General features: G+C 33.5%; 1 protein-coding gene across 1 annotated transcript; it reads right to left on the bottom strand.

Moving 5' to 3' along the window:
• Nucleotides 1–431: 431 nt before the first annotated feature.
• Nucleotides 432–12880, bottom strand: LOC144852725 (BRISC and BRCA1-A complex member 2-like). Its single transcript, XM_078710684.1, has 11 exons — nucleotides 12687–12880; nucleotides 5235–5314; nucleotides 4963–5060; nucleotides 3879–4073; nucleotides 3017–3091; nucleotides 2640–2740; nucleotides 2084–2183; nucleotides 1878–1948; nucleotides 1627–1709; nucleotides 945–1098; nucleotides 432–644 (listed from the first exon to the last, which is right to left on the bottom strand). The coding sequence occupies exons 1-11, from the start codon at nucleotides 12809–12811 to the stop codon at nucleotides 563–565; spliced, it is 1164 nt and encodes a 387-aa protein (XP_078566810.1). The 5' UTR covers nucleotides 12812–12880; the 3' UTR covers nucleotides 432–562.
• Nucleotides 12881–18768: the final 5888 nt, after the last annotated feature.

Here is an 18768-nt window from a genome sequence, read left to right as displayed (position 1 = left end):
ATTTTTCATTTATAGCTTAAGACATATTTCATTTATTTAGGGTTTTTTTTTAGGGTTTTTTTTAAAATTATAATTGTATAACTGTATATATTTGACCTAATGTAAATATTCAGAATATTATGTATAGAAGATGAATTAAAATATATTTTTCAAAAATAAAAATTCTTCCAATCCTTTCAATCCTTTTGTTTTATTTCAATTTTTATTTATAGTATATTATATACAATAGCCTCTGTATTATTGTGTTCTTTATACTGTAATAAACAAATAAATAATAAAAATGGAATTTAGAATACATTCATTTCACATGTGCTGTCGATCAATACTCGTCCACATGTACTGTATATGAACGCTTCGATTGAAGTGAACATCATGTTGACATGCCAGGAATGCATGACATAAATGACTTGGTCATCTGGTATACACTGACCAGTAGGATAAACTAAATTGTTTTTACAGATACTGTTGTACAAAATAACGAAAGATATATATAAGATATATACAACTAGAATATTTAATTAATTTGATGAACGGTAGATTGATCGTTTGTTTCACCCCAGATTCAACTTAGCGGGTCAATATTCCTTTTACCATTTCGTACTGATGCTGTTTTAAACTCTTGTATGTGACCCGTCAGAAACATCCTGAAAATATAAATACATGTAAAAACGCTAGTACCTTATCAGAAATGAAATAAACAGATATATACTGTATATGTAAAAAATGTATACAAGGACGTAAGCTGGGGTCGAGCACTTGACAGTTTGAAGAATCCATTGCTTTGTCAATTCGCATGAGTTGCAGCTTGGCATTGCGTCATAGTGGGAACCAAGCTTTAACGTGCATATAAGGTGGTTACTTGTATATGCTCCCAGGAGATCAGGTACAAATACAAATCCCATATATAAATAATAAATTAGCACGATAAACATAGTATAACTTACTCGGCTCTTTGCGCCATTTCGTTGCCAGTCCATCGAGGGCTGTATGGATAATCGTTGACTATGGATGTGTATGGCTTGTTATATGCATCAAAATGATAGATTGATTGAAAGTGAAATATTGGCTGATCCTTGGGAAAATATGTCGGCAAATGAACTAAAGAAAACAAATATATACAAAAAAGGGTAAGTAGTACATCGGCCCAATTCTGGATCACTTTAGTATTATTTTCAGACCTGCTAGTGTTAAAAGATAGGACAGAATTTTCATGTTAGAGAATTTTACAGTAGGTGGAGGTATGCACTCTCGGAGCTATATAGGTTTAAATACTATTGTACACAAGTAGTGTTATTTATTTAATATTTAAATGTTAATTTGGAAGTGACTACAAAGTGAATTTGTATTGAAAGATTGCCTTCATTTTGTCGTGCTAAGAGACAAACATGGAACCAGTGTTCTGCTGTAATGTTATCAAATCTTGGTATTGTGAAAGATCCAAAGTTTTTGCATTGGGTCCGCCTATCTCAGTATTAAGCATAATTTATATAGAGATTATATAGAAATATGTGGTGTTTTTCTAATTTTCACTCCTGAAATACAATTTATATTGCTTATAAAATTGATTGTTTTACTGCAAACATACATATACGTATTCAACATGCAAACTATCATTTTGTAACTTACTGTGTACTGTACAAAAGAAGTCAAAATGTTCAAATAAAAATGATATTCTGTGGAATGTGATCATGTCATATTCAAGAACAGCTCTGAAAAATAAAATTAGAAATGAAAACCGTTTTAAGTTCTTGCCATCGATTGGGTTTTTGAAACCTGCTGGTCCTGCTGGCAAAAAAAAACAAATTCTTTAAGACAACACTCGATAGATTGATTGTCGTCTTGTTGAAATATATTCTTTATTAGATGGCAAAACTTACTTTCCAAAATGACTTAAGAAGGCCGCAATATATTCTTTTCGTCGTTGATATCCTTTACTTATTTGATCCACCTATGAAGAACAAACAAAATAAATTGTTTAAAATACTTTTTATACAAACATTATTAACATTGACGAAAAATGTATTTATCCTGAACAATACTCAACATACAAGATATGGCATTTAGCATATTGAGAAATAATTACCATATTCTGTAGTAATTCACAAACATGTGGGACGTAGTCTAGCAAGCAGGAACCTGCTGGAAATGAAGGAATCCGTAATGAGGATGATCCACCGAGAGCACTATAAAAGATTTCAAAGTTGAATGTTTAATAATAATTATTTTAAGAAGTCATTCCATCATTCATAATAAAAAATGGCCCTTTGATTGATGAGCTATGGCATCATAAATGATAATATGGCATCATAAATGATATATTATGACATCATAAGTGATATTATGACATCATAAATGATATTATGACATCATAAGTAAGTAAGTAAGTAATATTTATTGCTTTCCAAAAACAGTACAAATTTATAAAACAGTATAATGTAAATGAAATAAAAAGAGAAAACATTAAATATAATAATACAAGACTAAACTAGAAAATAAGCATGGAAAGCAGGGGATGGCCCTTTAAGCCCAGAGGCTTGTTTCCAAAGGGGTCCCCAACATGAAAAGCAATATCATCATGTTCCAACTCGAACAGTTTATATCATTGTCATATTATTTTTTTTTATTGGAAAAGTACTCACTCTTCAATTCTTGGTGATAGGTAAAGTTGTGGAAATATCTTGGTTGCTTCTTTGTTTTGGTAACTGACTAGCAGTATAGCAGTATCCTCACCAGCATTTTCCTTTAAACACATTCAACATTATTAAAAAATATTTTATGGAAAAACATCTCCCAAAACAATACAAATATTAGAAAGCTGAAAATTGGTAAAGGTGGGAGGCAATTGAATTCTTTGTTACCCATATCTTTTAATGTGGTTGCTGGTTGAAATGCCTTAAGATAAACTTTAGGGTCGGTATAGGATAAGACAGAAAAAAAAAAAAACTTCAGGCTAGGCAAGCAATCATTAAACAATGCATTTACTCTGTTTAATTAAGTTAAGTAAGATAATACTTACCTTCATAATAAACTCGGGTAAATCTTGAAAATTTATTGGTAGTCGTATCAAAAAATTTACAGGTACATCTCTAGCCTAAAATGGAAAGAAGGCATTAAAAATTTTGGCTTAAACCAAAAGTGGACTCACACATGATTATTGGCCATTCAATTTGTATTATTATCAATGTTGTTCCAAGCTAAAGCTACATTTTAATTGCAGTCTAAAGGCCCATTTACACTAGAACGATAACGATCGACAGATAAACATACATTTTTATTGCATAAAACCAAGAAATTAGAAAAGTTTTTGTTCTAGAACTATAAGATAATCATTAATGCTGTCTTTGATAAAAATGATGTTTTTTTAATCCAATCAAACAATAAATCGTTGTATTGTCACGATATTATTACTCTTACTAATCATGGCGTCATTTAATTGGACGTGGAAATATCATTTTCATCAAAGACAGCATAGATGGTTATCCTATAGTTCTAGGATGAAAACTTTTAAAATTTCCTTTGTTTCATCAAGTATGAAAAATGCATATTTATCGTCGATCGTTATAGCCCTAGTAAAAATGGGCCTTTAAGGCCAATTTACACAGACCGCATAGCTTGTCCCACATAGAATCGGTATCTATCCTGCGATGTAAGTATTCGTGAATGGTTTGACGTAAAGAATTATATACAGATAGCCTCTCGCTTATGGAATGACCTACCCGCCTCTATTAGATCATGTTCTTCTACTATCGCCTTTAAATCTGTCTTGAAAACTCATCTTTTTCCTTCAAATTGAACTCTCTCATACATCACGCCTTTGATCACTTACTGCTGGAATTGGCGCATTACAAATTCGTATTATTATTATTATCATTACTCACCCCTGGTAATTTCCTACCACGATGTACCTCAAAGTCAGCGTATATTTTGGTATCCACTAATGAGGTGTATTCAAACATAAATCTCTCATTCACTTCCACTATTAATGTTTCTTGATGCTCTCGATACAAACATATCATTTCTCGCAGAACATACAACAGAGAATTTTCATCGGCTGCATTCCAGTTCACAAGACTCTGGGGAGAACAATTTTAAAATTGCAATTAATAAAACTTGTAACTTGTTCAGAAAAATGTAACTAGTATTAGCATGTTTAACCGTGCCAAATTTTTTTCTATGCTGAAAAGCTAGATAGACCCGACATGAACACATTCCTACAAGAATAATATAACATACATGCCAACACTCCTGTTTTGGCTGGGAGATTTCTGTATGGTAGACTCGTCTTCTGGCCTAAAATCGTGATCCCATTTTCCCACATTTGGAAAACTGACATTTGATGTATATGTGTTGTTTTTTTCTGTATTAAAATTTAACAAAAAAGCTCACACAAAAATGAATTTATAATATTATATCAATTATACGACCATCTTTGAAACGGAAAGAGGATTACATAACCACCACACATTACTGCTTGTCACATCACACCCTGCATTCATTTACCTCACCTGGTATAATTAATAATAATAATAATAGTTCATTCTTATATAGCGCATATAAGCAAGCTCTCAATGCGCTGAACATTATTACCCCAGTCATTTTTTTGGATCAAACACGCTAGGAAACATACTCCCGGAATGCAGCTAGTAATCACCGCAAAGTTGTGTCTTGATCTAACCGGGTACCCATTTTATACACCTGGGTGGAGAGAGGCAAACGTAAGTAAAGTATCTTGCCTAATGATACAAGCAATGCGGTGAGAGTTGGATTCGAACCTCGATCTCACGATCAGTAGTCGAACGTCCAACACGCTGCGCCACACGCCCTCACGTACATAATTACTGTAAAACCACCACCACCTTCCATTTTTTTTAACTTCAGATACTGAATTTGACATTTCTGAACATACAAATGAACATGAAAAAATCAATCAGGGAACATGTATCTGACAGAACTGTATGGTACCTTAATATCTTCTAGCTCTGGTTCAAATCCCTCATCCTCTTGTCCAAAAATAAAATCGGGTGGTTCAGAAACATCTTGACTATTGAAGATAATTTGCCCTGTAAAAAAATGAGTTTATAGAATAAAATTACAAAGACTTGGACGGACATTTTGAATAGCAATCATTAGTTTACAGCTTTTTAACAATTTTCTTGGTAAATGAGCATTGTTTTTAACCCAGAACTTTTTAATTTCCTGGATAACATTAATATTAAACGAATAATTTGCCTTACATGAAATATTTGTTCCAGCATATGGAATGTAAATTTTGAATCGATCACAATTATTTTCTCTCTGCCTGCTCGATATACACCTAAAAAAAGATATATTTAATTTAATATTAATTAAAACAGTTTATAAATAATGTTCAGAAGGTGAAAACATCAGTGTGCAATAGAGCATACTGTATTGTTCTTTGTTACACCTTTATGCAAATTAGCTATATAAAAACATTGCACAGGTTGTTGTGCGGGGCAGTCGGCAATTGAGCTTCGTGCTGGGTGTAGCCAATACAAATAAATGGAAGCTTCGGCGACACCAAACAACTATTGTGGTGATGCGTTTAATTTATTATGTGTTTGTCGACCAGTCAATTCAGTTTATTAAAGTTGGGGCCTACGTTTGTTTTGAGACTCCGAAACAAATATGGTAGCAGAGCGAGGTTTATAAAACAAAACAAGTGGAATTTGGTTATTGGAATTTGTGTTATACCCGGAGACTGTTTGAAAACGCATCGTAATGGAGGAAAGGAAGGCTGCAGTAAAACTTAGTCGCAGAAACAAAAAAGGTCATTTGACGAGAACATTAAATATCATTAAGGTGCTGACGCAAGAAGATGACAATCTAGACATTGAAGAAATAACAAAGCTGCTTAAGAAATCCGAGACACAGGTGGCAGAACTGGAGGACATTCATGAAGCATTTGTAGCATTAATAGAAAGTGACGAAGAATTTGCGGACGCCGAAAAATGGATGGAGGATTGTCAGGTGGAGTTGTTGCAAGTAGTGAAGAGTGCCCGACGGAAGTTGGAACTGACGAAGAATGAAAATGCCGAAACCGTGGACAAGAAACCAGACCGCTTAGATGTTAAGGGTAATATGGACACTAAAATTAACTTTGACAAATCTAGTATTAATGCTATTAGTGAACTTAAATTATCGTTTGAATTGCCTAAATCTACAATACCAGAGTTTGGGGGTGATTCTGGAGAGTATTGGTATTTCATTTCTAATTTTGAAACTAATATAGCATCCAAACTTAGTGATAATGCAACTAAGTTACAGTATCTCGTACAGTTTTGCACTGGCGAAGCTAGGGCATCTATTGAAGCTTGTACATTGTTGGGGGACAAGGGGTATGATCAGGCCTTAGAGATATTAAAAACTCAATTTGGTCAATCGCATTTGGTATTGAATTCCCTTATGAATAAACTTACGGGAAGGAAACAAATACGTGTAGGCGACACGGATAGTTTGTGGCGTTTAGTCGGGGATATGAAACAATGCGAGTTGACGTTAAATCAGATTGGGTATACATGTGATCTTAACAGTACCTCTAATATTTTAAAGGTCCAATCATTACTTCCCAAACCATTGCAAATTAAATGGGTGAATAAGGCGCATGAGATATTAGAAAAGAACGAGCCAACGTTTAATGATCTCCTTAAATTTGTAGAACAGCAGACAAAAATAGCAAGCACCATGTTTGGTAGACATCTTGAATATGAAAATTCTAGGGGTGTCCAAGGCGGCAGGCACAAAACGTATCATTGTAATGCCCCGGAGGCACAATCTAAGTCTAACGTTAGTTATGATGAAACTGTTAAAAGCTGTGCTTGTTGTAATGAGGCACATAGGTTATGGAAGTGTCAGAAATTTAAGGGTCTCCTAGTTAAGGAACGTTGGGAACTGGCAAAAAGGTGTAGGTTATGTTTTAAATGCCTGGGAAATCATATGGCAAAAGATTGTAATAGACAAATGGTATGCAATATAGAAGGTTGTAAAAGTGACCATAATAGATTGCTACACAAAACTAAAAGTATGTATACAGTATTTGAAAGCAATGATAGGGATAACCCCAGGGAAGGTGGGTCAAGTAGCAGTAATAGGGATAACTCCAATAAAGGTGGATCTTTATTTGGTAAAGATAAGGTAGATGAGAGTGCTGGTAGCACAGATAATCCAAAAGTTAGATCAAAATTAGAGGATAATTATATGATTCAAGACAACAATGTGTCTCTTAGAATGGTGCCAGTAGTGGCAAAAAATGGTAAAAAACAGTTACAGATAAATGTTTTATTAGATGATGGGAGTTCCCAAACATACATAAATAGTGAGGTATGTAATGAACTGGGACTAAGTGGCCCTATTGAAGAGGTAACGGTGGGAACCTTAAATGGGAAAACGACAACGTTTAGTACACAAAATGTTAAGTTTGAAATATCGCCAATAAATAATAAAGGTATTAAATATAAACTTAATGCATTGATGACTGATAATGTGACTGGTAATTTAAAGCCAAAACCCTGGAATAGAATTGGAAAGGATTGGGAACATTTAAAAGATATTGAATTTCCAGAAGTTGACAGAAATAGAAATCATGTTGATATGTTGATAGGGACTGATAACGTAGACTTTCATAGAGTATTAGAAGAAAGATGGGGAAGACCGGGGGAGCCCATTGCTAGACTTACACCATTAGGTTGGACATGCGTAGGGTTAACAACTAAAGCACATAGGCACAATAAGAATACTTCGTTTCATGTTCATACATATCATTCTTTTCATGGTTGTAATGAGAACACCAATAGTATATTAAGGAAGTTTTGGGAAATGGAAATAGTTGGAATCCAAAATGTGCCCTTGTACACTAAAGAAGAACATAGGGTTAATAATATAGTGAACGAGTCTATGACCAAAAACATTGAGAATACTAGGTATAAAGTTAGAATTCCCTGGAACGAGAATAAATGTCAATTGCCTTTAAATAATTTTAGGTCTGCAAAACAGAGACTCGAAAATGTAGAGAAGAAACTTTTAAATAACCATGAGCTAGGGCAGGCATACAAGAAAGTTATTGACGCACATCTAGACAAAGGATATATAAGGACCGTAGACTATAATGAGCAAACACCTACACAACAATGGTTTTTACCACATTTTCCTGTCGTAAAAATGGACAGGGAAACTACCAAAGTTCGTATAGTATACGATGCTGCAGCTAAATTCAAGGGTTTTAGTTTAAATGACGCAATAAGCCCTGGGCCAAAGATTCTAAAAGATATATTTGATGTTTTGATGCGGTTTAGACTGAATAGAATAGCTGTAATGTGTGATATATCGGAAATGTATCTACAGATAGAATTGTATGCGGAGGATAAGCCGATGCATAGGTTTCTTTGGAGGGATTTAGATGTATCTATAGAGCCCACGGTTTACGAATACCAAAGGGTGGTTTTTGGAATTAATGCCTCTCCATTTATTGCTTTAACCGTAGCTAAGCAAAATGCTCGAATGAATCAAGTTAAGTTCCCATTAGCGGCCGACGCTGTGTTAAATTCTACTTATATGGATGATTCGTTAGATTCTGTTAAGGATGAAAAGACAGGGGTGGAATTGTACAAGCAGTTAGTTAAACTTTGGAATCAAGCGGGTATGGTGCCCAGAAAATGGATATCAAATTCAAAGAGGGTTTTGGAATGTATTCCCATAGAACAAAGAGCCAAATCAGTAGATATGGCATTAAATAAACTACCGTCAACAAAAACACTAGGTTTGAACTGGAATGCTGAGGTAGATAAATTTCACTTTGAAGTTCCCGAGAAACATACAGTGGAATCCTTAACTAAGCGTAATGTGTTAAGTAAGCTCTCATCAGTATTCGATCCCCTTGGGTTTGTATCACCAGTTATAATATTGGCAAAAGTCCTCATGCAACGAATTTGGGAAACGGGTATGACATGGGATGAGCCTATTGAAGGGGAGTTGGGGTTGAAAATTCGAGAATGGATTTTAAACTTACAGTATCTGAACCAGATTAAAATTGATAGGTGTTTATGGCCAAGTGGAAATGGAGAACTTAACTTGCATGTATTTTGTGACGCTTCTGTTGAGGCTTATGCTGCTGTAATTTATTTAACCACTGTAGACAGCGATAAAAAAATCGTTAGGTTTGTAGCATCAAAAACTAAAGTATCACCTTTAAAAGCTATAAGTATACCGAGACTAGAGCTATTGGGTGCTATTTTAGGACTTAAGTTGGTAAAATCTGTAGCAAGGGTATTAGATATTGACCTAAGAAAAGTAACATTTTGGTCGGATAGCATGAATGTTCTATGGTGGGTTAGAGGACGAAGTAGAAACTTTAAGTCGTTCGTAGCCAATCGGATAGGCGAAATTCAGGGCGCAACTAATCCAGATCAGTGGAGATATATACCAACACAAGTAAACCCGGCAGATATTGCTTCTAGGGGGTGTTCTGCAGCTAGTTTAAGTAACAATAGAGTATGGTGGGAAGGGCCAGAGTTTTTAAAGTTAACTGAAAATAGATGGCCAGAGAATAAGATAGAAACAGTAGAAAACACTGAACATCGAAAAAGTGTAGCATGTTTTATGACATTGCCGACAATTCATGACAGTGATTGGAGATTAAATCCTACTAGATATTCTAAATGGCATAAACTAGTTAATGTCCTTGCATACGTTACTAGGTTTATTACAAATTCTATGACTAAGAAGGGGGATAGAATGAAGGGATGTTTAAGTGTCACTGAAGTTTTTAAGGCAGAGTGGGCACTAATTAAACAAGCACAAAATGATGCATTTAAACCTGAAATTAAACAATTAAATAAAAACGAATCGGTTCATCACAACAGTAGTATAAGTTCTCTAAGTCCAAAAATTGACGAAGAGGGCGTTATTAGAGCGACAGGTAGACTTGAATTAAATGAGTCTCTTCCTTATGATGTTAGGTATCCCGTGATTTTACCTAGAAAACATGTAATCACTAGATTAATTGTTGATAAATATCATATGCAGGGAAACCACGTAGCAGGTGTAAATCATACACTAACAAAACTATCCGAAAAATATTGGGTTATAGCAGGTAGAGAGGAAATTAGAGATTGCGAAAATAGATGTCTAGTATGTAAACGTAAAAAGGCAAAAACTGCAAGCCAGATTATGGCACCATTGCCGGTAATTAGGACTAAAATTGGCAGCTTAAGAGCGTTTGAAAATGTAGCGGTGGATTACGGTGGTCCGTTTTTAACAAAACAGGGTAGGGGAAAAGCACAGACTAAACGATACTTATGTCTTTTTACGTGTTTAGCTACACGTGCCGTACATTTGGAAATGGCTTTTGGGTTGGACACCGATACATTTTTAAATGCGTTTTATAGATTTTGTAGTAGAAGGGGTCAGCCAAAAATTGTACTGTCAGATAACGGAACTAATTTTGTTGGGGGAGAAAGGGAATTACGTGAAGTAATAAAATTGTTGGATACAAGTAAAATTAATAGCCAAATGACTCGTGAAAGAATTGAATGGCGTTTCAATCCACCTTTAACTCCGCATTTTGGAGGCGCACATGAAAGCTTAATTAAATCCGCAAAAAAAGCAATGTATGCAATATTAAGCAAGGCTGATATTTCGGATGAGGAGTTAATTACCGCTATCGTTGGCGCAGAAGGTATACTTAATTCTAGACCTTTGACGTACCAAACAGCCTCAGTAAACGACGCTGTTTCTTTGACGCCAAATCACTTCTTACATGGTCAAATGGGTGGGAGATTTGCTTGTGAAGAGGTAATAGACAATAGTAAATTTAATCTTAGAAAGCGATGGCGTAGAGTACAAGAACTTATGAAACATTTTTGGAATAGATGGGTAAAAGAATGGCTACCTACATTGAATCAAAGGAAAAAATGGAAATACTGTAAACATGACTTTAAAGTTAATGATATTGTCATTGTAAAAGATCGATTTAATGTAAGAGGACAATGGCCGTTAGGTAGAGTGCTTGAAGTTTATCCCGGATCGGACAAACATGTTCGGGTTGTTAAAATTAAAACTGAAAATGGTACATTCTTAAGAAATATTACAAAGATTTGTCATTTAGAAATGCTACCAAGTTAATTAAGCTTGTTATATCGGAGTATGTTATCAAAATAGTATGTTGCATGTTATGTTTAAATGTTAAAGCGCAATTCCATAGAAATTAAATAACTAAATGTTAAATTAAATTGAAATAATAAAAAGATGCCATTAAATAAATTGTATATAAAATTAATTGGAAATGTTATTGTAGATTAATGAGAAATAAGAATTATTGTAAAAAAAACAAAAAAACAAAAACAAAAAAAAAACAATGACGATGAATTGGGCATTGTATTGTGGTGTTATTTATGTATGTAGTATTGTATTAAGTATTTGAAGAAGTAATTGTATTAAGTTATTAAGATAAAATTAAAAATAATATGAAAAAGATTGAGGGGTTACCTCAATGAAGGGGAGAATGTTCAGAAGGTGAAAACATCAGTGTGCAATAGAGCATACTGTATTGTTCTTTGTTACACCTTTATGCAAATTAGCTATATAAAAACATTGCACAGGTTGTTGTGCGGGGCAGTCGGCAATTGAGCTTCGTGCTGGGTGTAGCCAATACAAATAAATGGAAGCTTCGGCGACACCAAACAACTATTGTGGTGATGCGTTTAATTTATTATGTGTTTGTCGACCAGTCAATTCAGTTTATTAAAGTTGGGGCCTACGTTTGTTTTGAGACTCCGAAACAAATAATATTAACAATAACTAGGCCTAGCCTCCTAGTTAAGTTAGGAGAGTCTGCATAAATAGATATTAACAGTTCTAATTATATAACATTCGGGTCATGCTAATCTTTACCTGGTATGTTTTTATGATATAAAATGTTATCAAGTACATGCTACTGTAACATAATATTTAATGTTATTGTGATACTGAATTAATAACATTTTAACTGATTTTAACGTTTTTCTGTAGAAAACAATTTATATATGTTAAATTTACAACTAAAGCATCTAATAACATGTACTTGACATAATTTTATATCATAATCAAAACCCTACCTAGCGATACGGCCCCTACCTAGCGATACCAGGCCCTACCTGGCAAAAAATTAGCATGACCGTTAATAACATATATTTATTATAGGCCTAGTCTTACTGTACCTCTATCTAAGCAACCTGCTTGATAGGCTGGCTAGGCCTAGAGACCTCGACTACTGCAGTTTCGCACCTAAAACTGGGCATAATAAGGGTAAGAAGACTAGACTAGATCCAGACTAGGCCCTAGCTAGGTAGTACTAGTAGGTGGCTCTCTACTACTACTACTACTCGACCTAGCTCTCTGAACAACAACTAGCTAGGCCTAGGCCCTAGGCCAAAGTGAGGCCTAGGGGCTAAGGCTAGCTAGCTTAATTAGCCTAGGCCTAGGCTACTGTGTATACGGATAAGCCGATAATTAAATTATATTGAGTGAGCACATGGTCTGGAGTGAGCGTCTTCTTTATACTTTTTATCATTAGGCTTAGGCCTACAGGCTAGTAGGCCTAGCTAGGCCTAATTATTATTAGGCCTAGGCCCTAAAAATAGCCTAGCCTAGGCCTAGGCTAGCCTATATAGATAGGGGGGCTAACCTTATCTTACCCAGATGAAGGTTCTCCAAATCGGACGGGACCTCCTATCACACCAAGGTGGTGTCCATTTGTTAAAATAGCCTCTATGTATCGGAGAAAATTGGGATTAAGTCGTGCTGAGACATCTGTCGACATCTTGATTTATGTTAGGCCTACAGACATGTAGCTAGATAGTAGGTTTGGCGGCAACACCTTCTTCCTACTCTCCGTCATCTAGTAGACTATGGATGAAGGACGTTTTTGGTACCCTGATCAGAGTTTAGTTACAAAATAACCGATTTACAGTACCCACGCGAAAAAATATGTCGAATTCGATAAACAAAATAAAAATAATATGACTAATGTGTGCATTTAATAAATTTATATTAGTAAATATTACCATTTCTTAGATATGCCACTATTTATGCAGAATGCATTAAAGGCGTACCATACTAAAACAGCACCGAAACGGTTTCTTTGTGTGTCCTCGTTTTCTTCCTGGAATTATGAAGCGGAATACATTTTAATCCATATAATTATTATATTATTAAGAAAACAAATAATATCAATACACATTTTCAATAACATTCATTCAACTCTAGATATATTTAGATAAACTAATATTTTATTATTTTTTTTAATTATTATTGTACCATAACACAAAATCAAATATGAATTGTTATTACACTCAAGGAAGTATTATTATAGACGAGGCTGTACTGTACTCTTTACATGTTGCTGATTAGTGATACCACCATTACATGGATTAAAGAAAATGGTGATACCAACGATAGGGTAACGATATAGGGGTCAGTCTAATTACCGAACAACCATAAACAACCAAAAACAAACAGAAAACAAAATAAAAAAATCTAAATACCGAAAACAAATTTGTATACTTTTTGTTTAATGATTGGTGTTTCTAAAGCTAACATAGTTGCCATTTGGCATATTTGAGGCCCACGGCATCTGCATTATTTAGCCGTTTTTAGCATAATATGGCACAATTTTTGTTTGAACAACCAACAAAATATAGCACAGCGTACGCAGCACAACGAAACTGAGGCTAGCCGCGATTGACCAATTATGTTGCTCCTTTCAGAGATCATGCAGGTTATTGGATCCCCAGATGTAGAGACAATTGAACGAAAAAGGGGTTTTGTTTTTTTTTTAATTCATAATTATAAGCGGCCGCACCCCTCCCCAACCCTTAAAAGGGCAATTTCCGGTAACTTACCAGCTCTAATTTAAAAAACAAACTTCCCCACGCCCCTCCCTATAAATCTGGACAAAAAATACCGTATCCAACCATAAGGAAAACAAAAATGGGAAAAAAGCGTAAGTAAGTAGCCTAAGTACTTTCACTTTTGATTAAAACACAAAGCGCCAAAAAAAAACAAGAAAAAATAATGTTTTCTTATATAAAAATGACAAAATAAATGGTCAAATTCAACTAAAAACCCATTGGCTGGCAGCCAATTTGACTATTTTTTGCTTTACAGTTTGTTCAGGAAAATACTTTTTTTTTTCGATTCAGCTTTTGTTCAAAGTGGATAACTATTGTGACATTAAAATGACATATTCAACAACAAAAATGTAAAAAAATTGTTTTTCAGGGGGACAAAAAAATTAAAATGATTTATCCGAGTCGAAAAATTGTCAGAAGAAATTATAATTATAATTATACACTACAAATATGTTCATTAAGAAAACGATAACACCTCTTATAGGTTATAATTAGGTTATATGCATGATATGCATATAACCTCTTGATTCTGTCAGGATCTTTATTAGGTTATATGCATGATATGCATATAACCTCTTGATTCTGTCAGGATCTTTATTTATTTATTTATTTATTTATTTATTTATTCTTTCCTTAGCACTATTTTGTCCGTGAATTATCTTGGCATCAGTTTCATCTAGCTAAGTCAATTTTTCAGAGTATATTCCTTATGGCCAGGAATCGATGTGGTCATGTTTTCACGGTGCGCAATCATAAATTACGCGGTCTACGCGCGATTTAATGAAATCACGTTTGTAATCATATCTTCACAAGCATGAATCACTTTTAAACAAAATTTGGTACACATAAATTTCAGGTCATATTTCATCATATGGCAATATAATTACGTGCGTAGCGCATATAACGCATGCGTACGCGCGCTTAAAAGTTTTAAAATTGTCAAAATTTATTTTCGATGAAATTAGAGTACGTTTCAGGCAATTTTAAGCGTTTAAAAAATTGCCACGAGTGCGCAGAATTTTGCACGCGCACTGCGCGTTAAACGTTAATGCGCACTCTTTTTGCCCGATTTCTTTTTTACAATCTTTCTTTAATAATATCATCATATTTGATTCACTTTTCAACTCGAAATTGCGTTATACAAGCACGTCAAAAGTGACAGGCTACGCACGTATAAGTTAACAAAATAGTGAAAATATGCTAAATTTTAAAATTAATATATATCGTAAGAATGCTGGGGAACACCTATTTTTTATTTTATTTTCTTGAAGTGTATGTATCATATGTATGATTTATTATCAAATTAAGAGAACAAAAGTTGATTAAGTCATCATTAATTGCATATTGAATTAAAAAAAATTGATTTCGACAATCAAACAAATGTTGACATTTTCTTAGGCCGAAATAACAAACTTAACATTAACTTTCTTTTTTAAGAATTTCATATATTAAAGTTAAAAGTATATAGTTTGACAGTGCATCATTTTTTTTAAATTTTTAAAGATGTCATCATAGTAATAAATTATAATTCATTGCGGTATGTAATAATCTATCTGCACCAAGGTGGCTACTGAATAGTAAATACACGGAGGAATCATTCTACATGTTTTAGTAAGTTGCGTATGGCTCGGTGGTCTGTGCTCGTGTCTATAGCATTCAAGGTACCGAGATCGAGCCTCACCTTGGGTAACGAAACGAAATAAGATTTTTTTTTATTATTTGTATTGTTTGTTCAATTTTATTTCTTAGTGTATAGATTATACACATGATTTATAATGAAATCTAGATAAAAAGAAACTTATGTCTTTATTATTATGTAACAAATGTGGTTTATGACATTATACGCAGAGGGATCTTTGATCGGATTGTGATACCGGCTATTGTATTTGCGTTAGTAAGATCCTAGCATATATTATAAATAATTAAAGATTCTGAGAAAATCAATCAATCAATATATCTTTTACAAATCAATTACCTTTATTTTAATCAATGCATATAACCTATAATTCGTCATAGTGACGAATTAAATCTAGTTTATTTATTCTTTCCTTAGCACTATTTTGTCCGTGAATTATCTTGGCATCAGTTTCATCTAGCTAAGTCAATTTTTCAGAGTATATTCCTTATGGCCAGGAATCGATGTGGTCATGTTTTCACGGTGCGCAATCATAAATTACGCGGTCTACGCGCGATTTAATGAAATCACGTTTGTAATCATATCTTCACAAGCATGAATCACTTTTAAACAAAATTTGGTACTCATAAATTTCAGGTCATATTTCATCATATGGCAATATAATTACGTGCGTAGCGCATATAACGCATGCGTACGCGCGCTTAAAAGTTTTAAAATTGTCAAAATTTATTTTCGATGAAATTAGAGTACGTTTCAGGCAATTTTAAGCGTTTAAAAAATTGCCACGAGTGCGCAGAATTTTGCACGCGCACTGCGCGTTAAACGTTAATGCGCACTATTTTTGCCCGATTTCTGTTTTACAACCTTTCTTTAATAATATCATCATATTTGATTCACTTTTCAACTCGAAATTGCGTTATACGAGCACGTCAAAAGTGACAGGCTACGCACGTATAAGTTAACAAAATAGTGAAAATATGCTAAATTTTAAAATTAATATATATCGTCAGAATGCTGGGGAACACCTATTTTTTATTTCATTTTCTTGAAGTGTATGTATCATATGTATGATTTATTATCAAATTAAGAGAACAAAAGTTGATTAAGTCATCATTAATTGCATATTGAATTAAAACAAATTAATTTCGACAATCAAACAAATTTTGACATTTTCTTAGGCCGAAATAACAAACTTAACATTAACTTTCTTTCTTAAGAAGTTCATATATTAAAGTTAAAAGTATATAGTTTGACAGTGCATCATTTTATAAAATTTTTAAAGATGTCATCATAGTAATAAATTATAATTCATTGCGGTATGTAATAATCTATCTGCACCAAAGTGGCTACTGAATAGTAAATACACGGAGGAATCTTTCTACATGTTTTAGTAAGTTGTGTATGGCTCGGTGGTCTGTGCTCGTGTTTATGGCATTCAAGGTACCGAGATCGAGCCTCACCTTGGGTAACGAAACGAAATAAGATTTTTTTTTATTATTTGTATTGTTTGTTCAATTTTATTTCTTAGTGTATAGATTATACACATGATTTATAATGAAATCTAGATAAAAAGAAACTTATGTCTTTATTATTATGTAACAAATATGGTTTATGACATTATACGCAGAGGGATCTTTGATCGGATTGCGATACCGGCTATTGTATTTGCCTTAGCAAGATCTTAGCATATATTATAAATAATTAAAGATTCTGAGAAAATCAATCAATCAATATATATTTTACAAATCAATTATCTTTATTTTAATCAAATGCATATAACCTATAATTCGTCATAGTGACGAATTAAATCTAGTTATGTTTTGTTATACTAAAATAAAAGATGAAAGCCTACTAAAGAGAAAATAGATATGAAGGCTAAAATGTAAAGGTGATATTGTGATATTATAAATATAATAGGCTACATGTCTTATGATATTAGTATTAATATAATATTATATTATGTTATAGGCGTCACTTTACTGATATCGTTTTTCTTTTTAAGTTATTCAATTCTAATATAATTAATACTGACAATTTATTTAATCATTCGTAATCCACAACGTGTTACTCGTAGCTCTTCTTCTGTTGGTACTCTTTTTGATATTCGTCGCTGCAGAACTGAATCTTCTTTTCAATCATATATCCCACGTGTTACCAGAATTTGGAATAACTTACCCGGTGAAATACGCAACTTAGATATTTCTGTTAGTTCTTTTAAAACCAAATTATTAAATTATCTCAATATTTACTTTTTAAATAATTTTGATATTGAAAATGTGTGTAGTTGGTCGCTTTCTTGTAGATGCTTTAATTGTATAACGTAATATTATTTATTTATTTATCTCTTTATTTCTGTGCTCGGTAGGCCTATGTTCTGGGTTGACCAACTAGCATAAGTGTTTAGCACCTGTTTGGTCTTTCCTTGCCCCCTTTTATAATTGTTTTGTGTTCTTTGTATTGTATATGGCAGAAAATTGAATAAATAAAATAAAATAAATAAATGAATGAAATAAGTATGAAATATGTGTTAAAATAATATAAAAGAGGATTAAACAGAATATTACGAAGAAAGGTTGAAGATGTATAAACAAATTTAATTGAAAAGAATGAATGAATATAGGTGGTGGTTTACCACGAAAGATTGAAAAAAAAACATATTTTGATTTTAGTCTTTCGATTTTTAAAACAAGCTCACGATAACGATTCACAATAAAATTTATTCAGTCAAACCTTAAATTCCTTAGTCGAGATATAACGTTTTTTTATCCTTAATAAATCAAGAATTGGGTTGGGAACACAATTCTATTTTGAGAACGGAGAGGGCGGGTTTTTCGACCTCTTTGATCAAGCATCCTCTCTGTTAACACGATCACATTAAGTTGAAGACAATTTTCCTTATTTTCCATCACCGATTTCCATCCTAACACGACAACATATTTACAAGTAAGTTTTCTAACATTCCGGCACCTTATGCGATGCAACTCATACTTCCACGACTACAAATACTACAGCCCTTTCCGTTATGGAAAGTCTACCTACTGTATGTGTGGTAACGTGAGTGTATTTTAAGGTGTGTCCAGGCTACTGGTCACGCTGTCTTCAACTATAGGCGATATAGACAAAAAGTACTGTACTATAGAGGGCGCATTCTCACAACCTTTATTCAGCTTGCGTGATCAGTAGAGCGTGACCAGCGAGTTTTGCGATTACGCCGTCGATTTGTTTATATTA

This window comes from Antedon bifida, chromosome 9, assembly GCF_963402885.1.
Source record: "Antedon bifida chromosome 9, ecAntBifi1.1, whole genome shotgun sequence".
Classification (NCBI taxonomy): Eukaryota; Metazoa; Echinodermata; class Crinoidea; order Comatulida; family Antedonidae; genus Antedon; species Antedon bifida.
The sequence above is the reverse complement of the archived record's forward strand: the minus strand, read 5'-3'. Positions and strand labels throughout refer to the sequence as shown.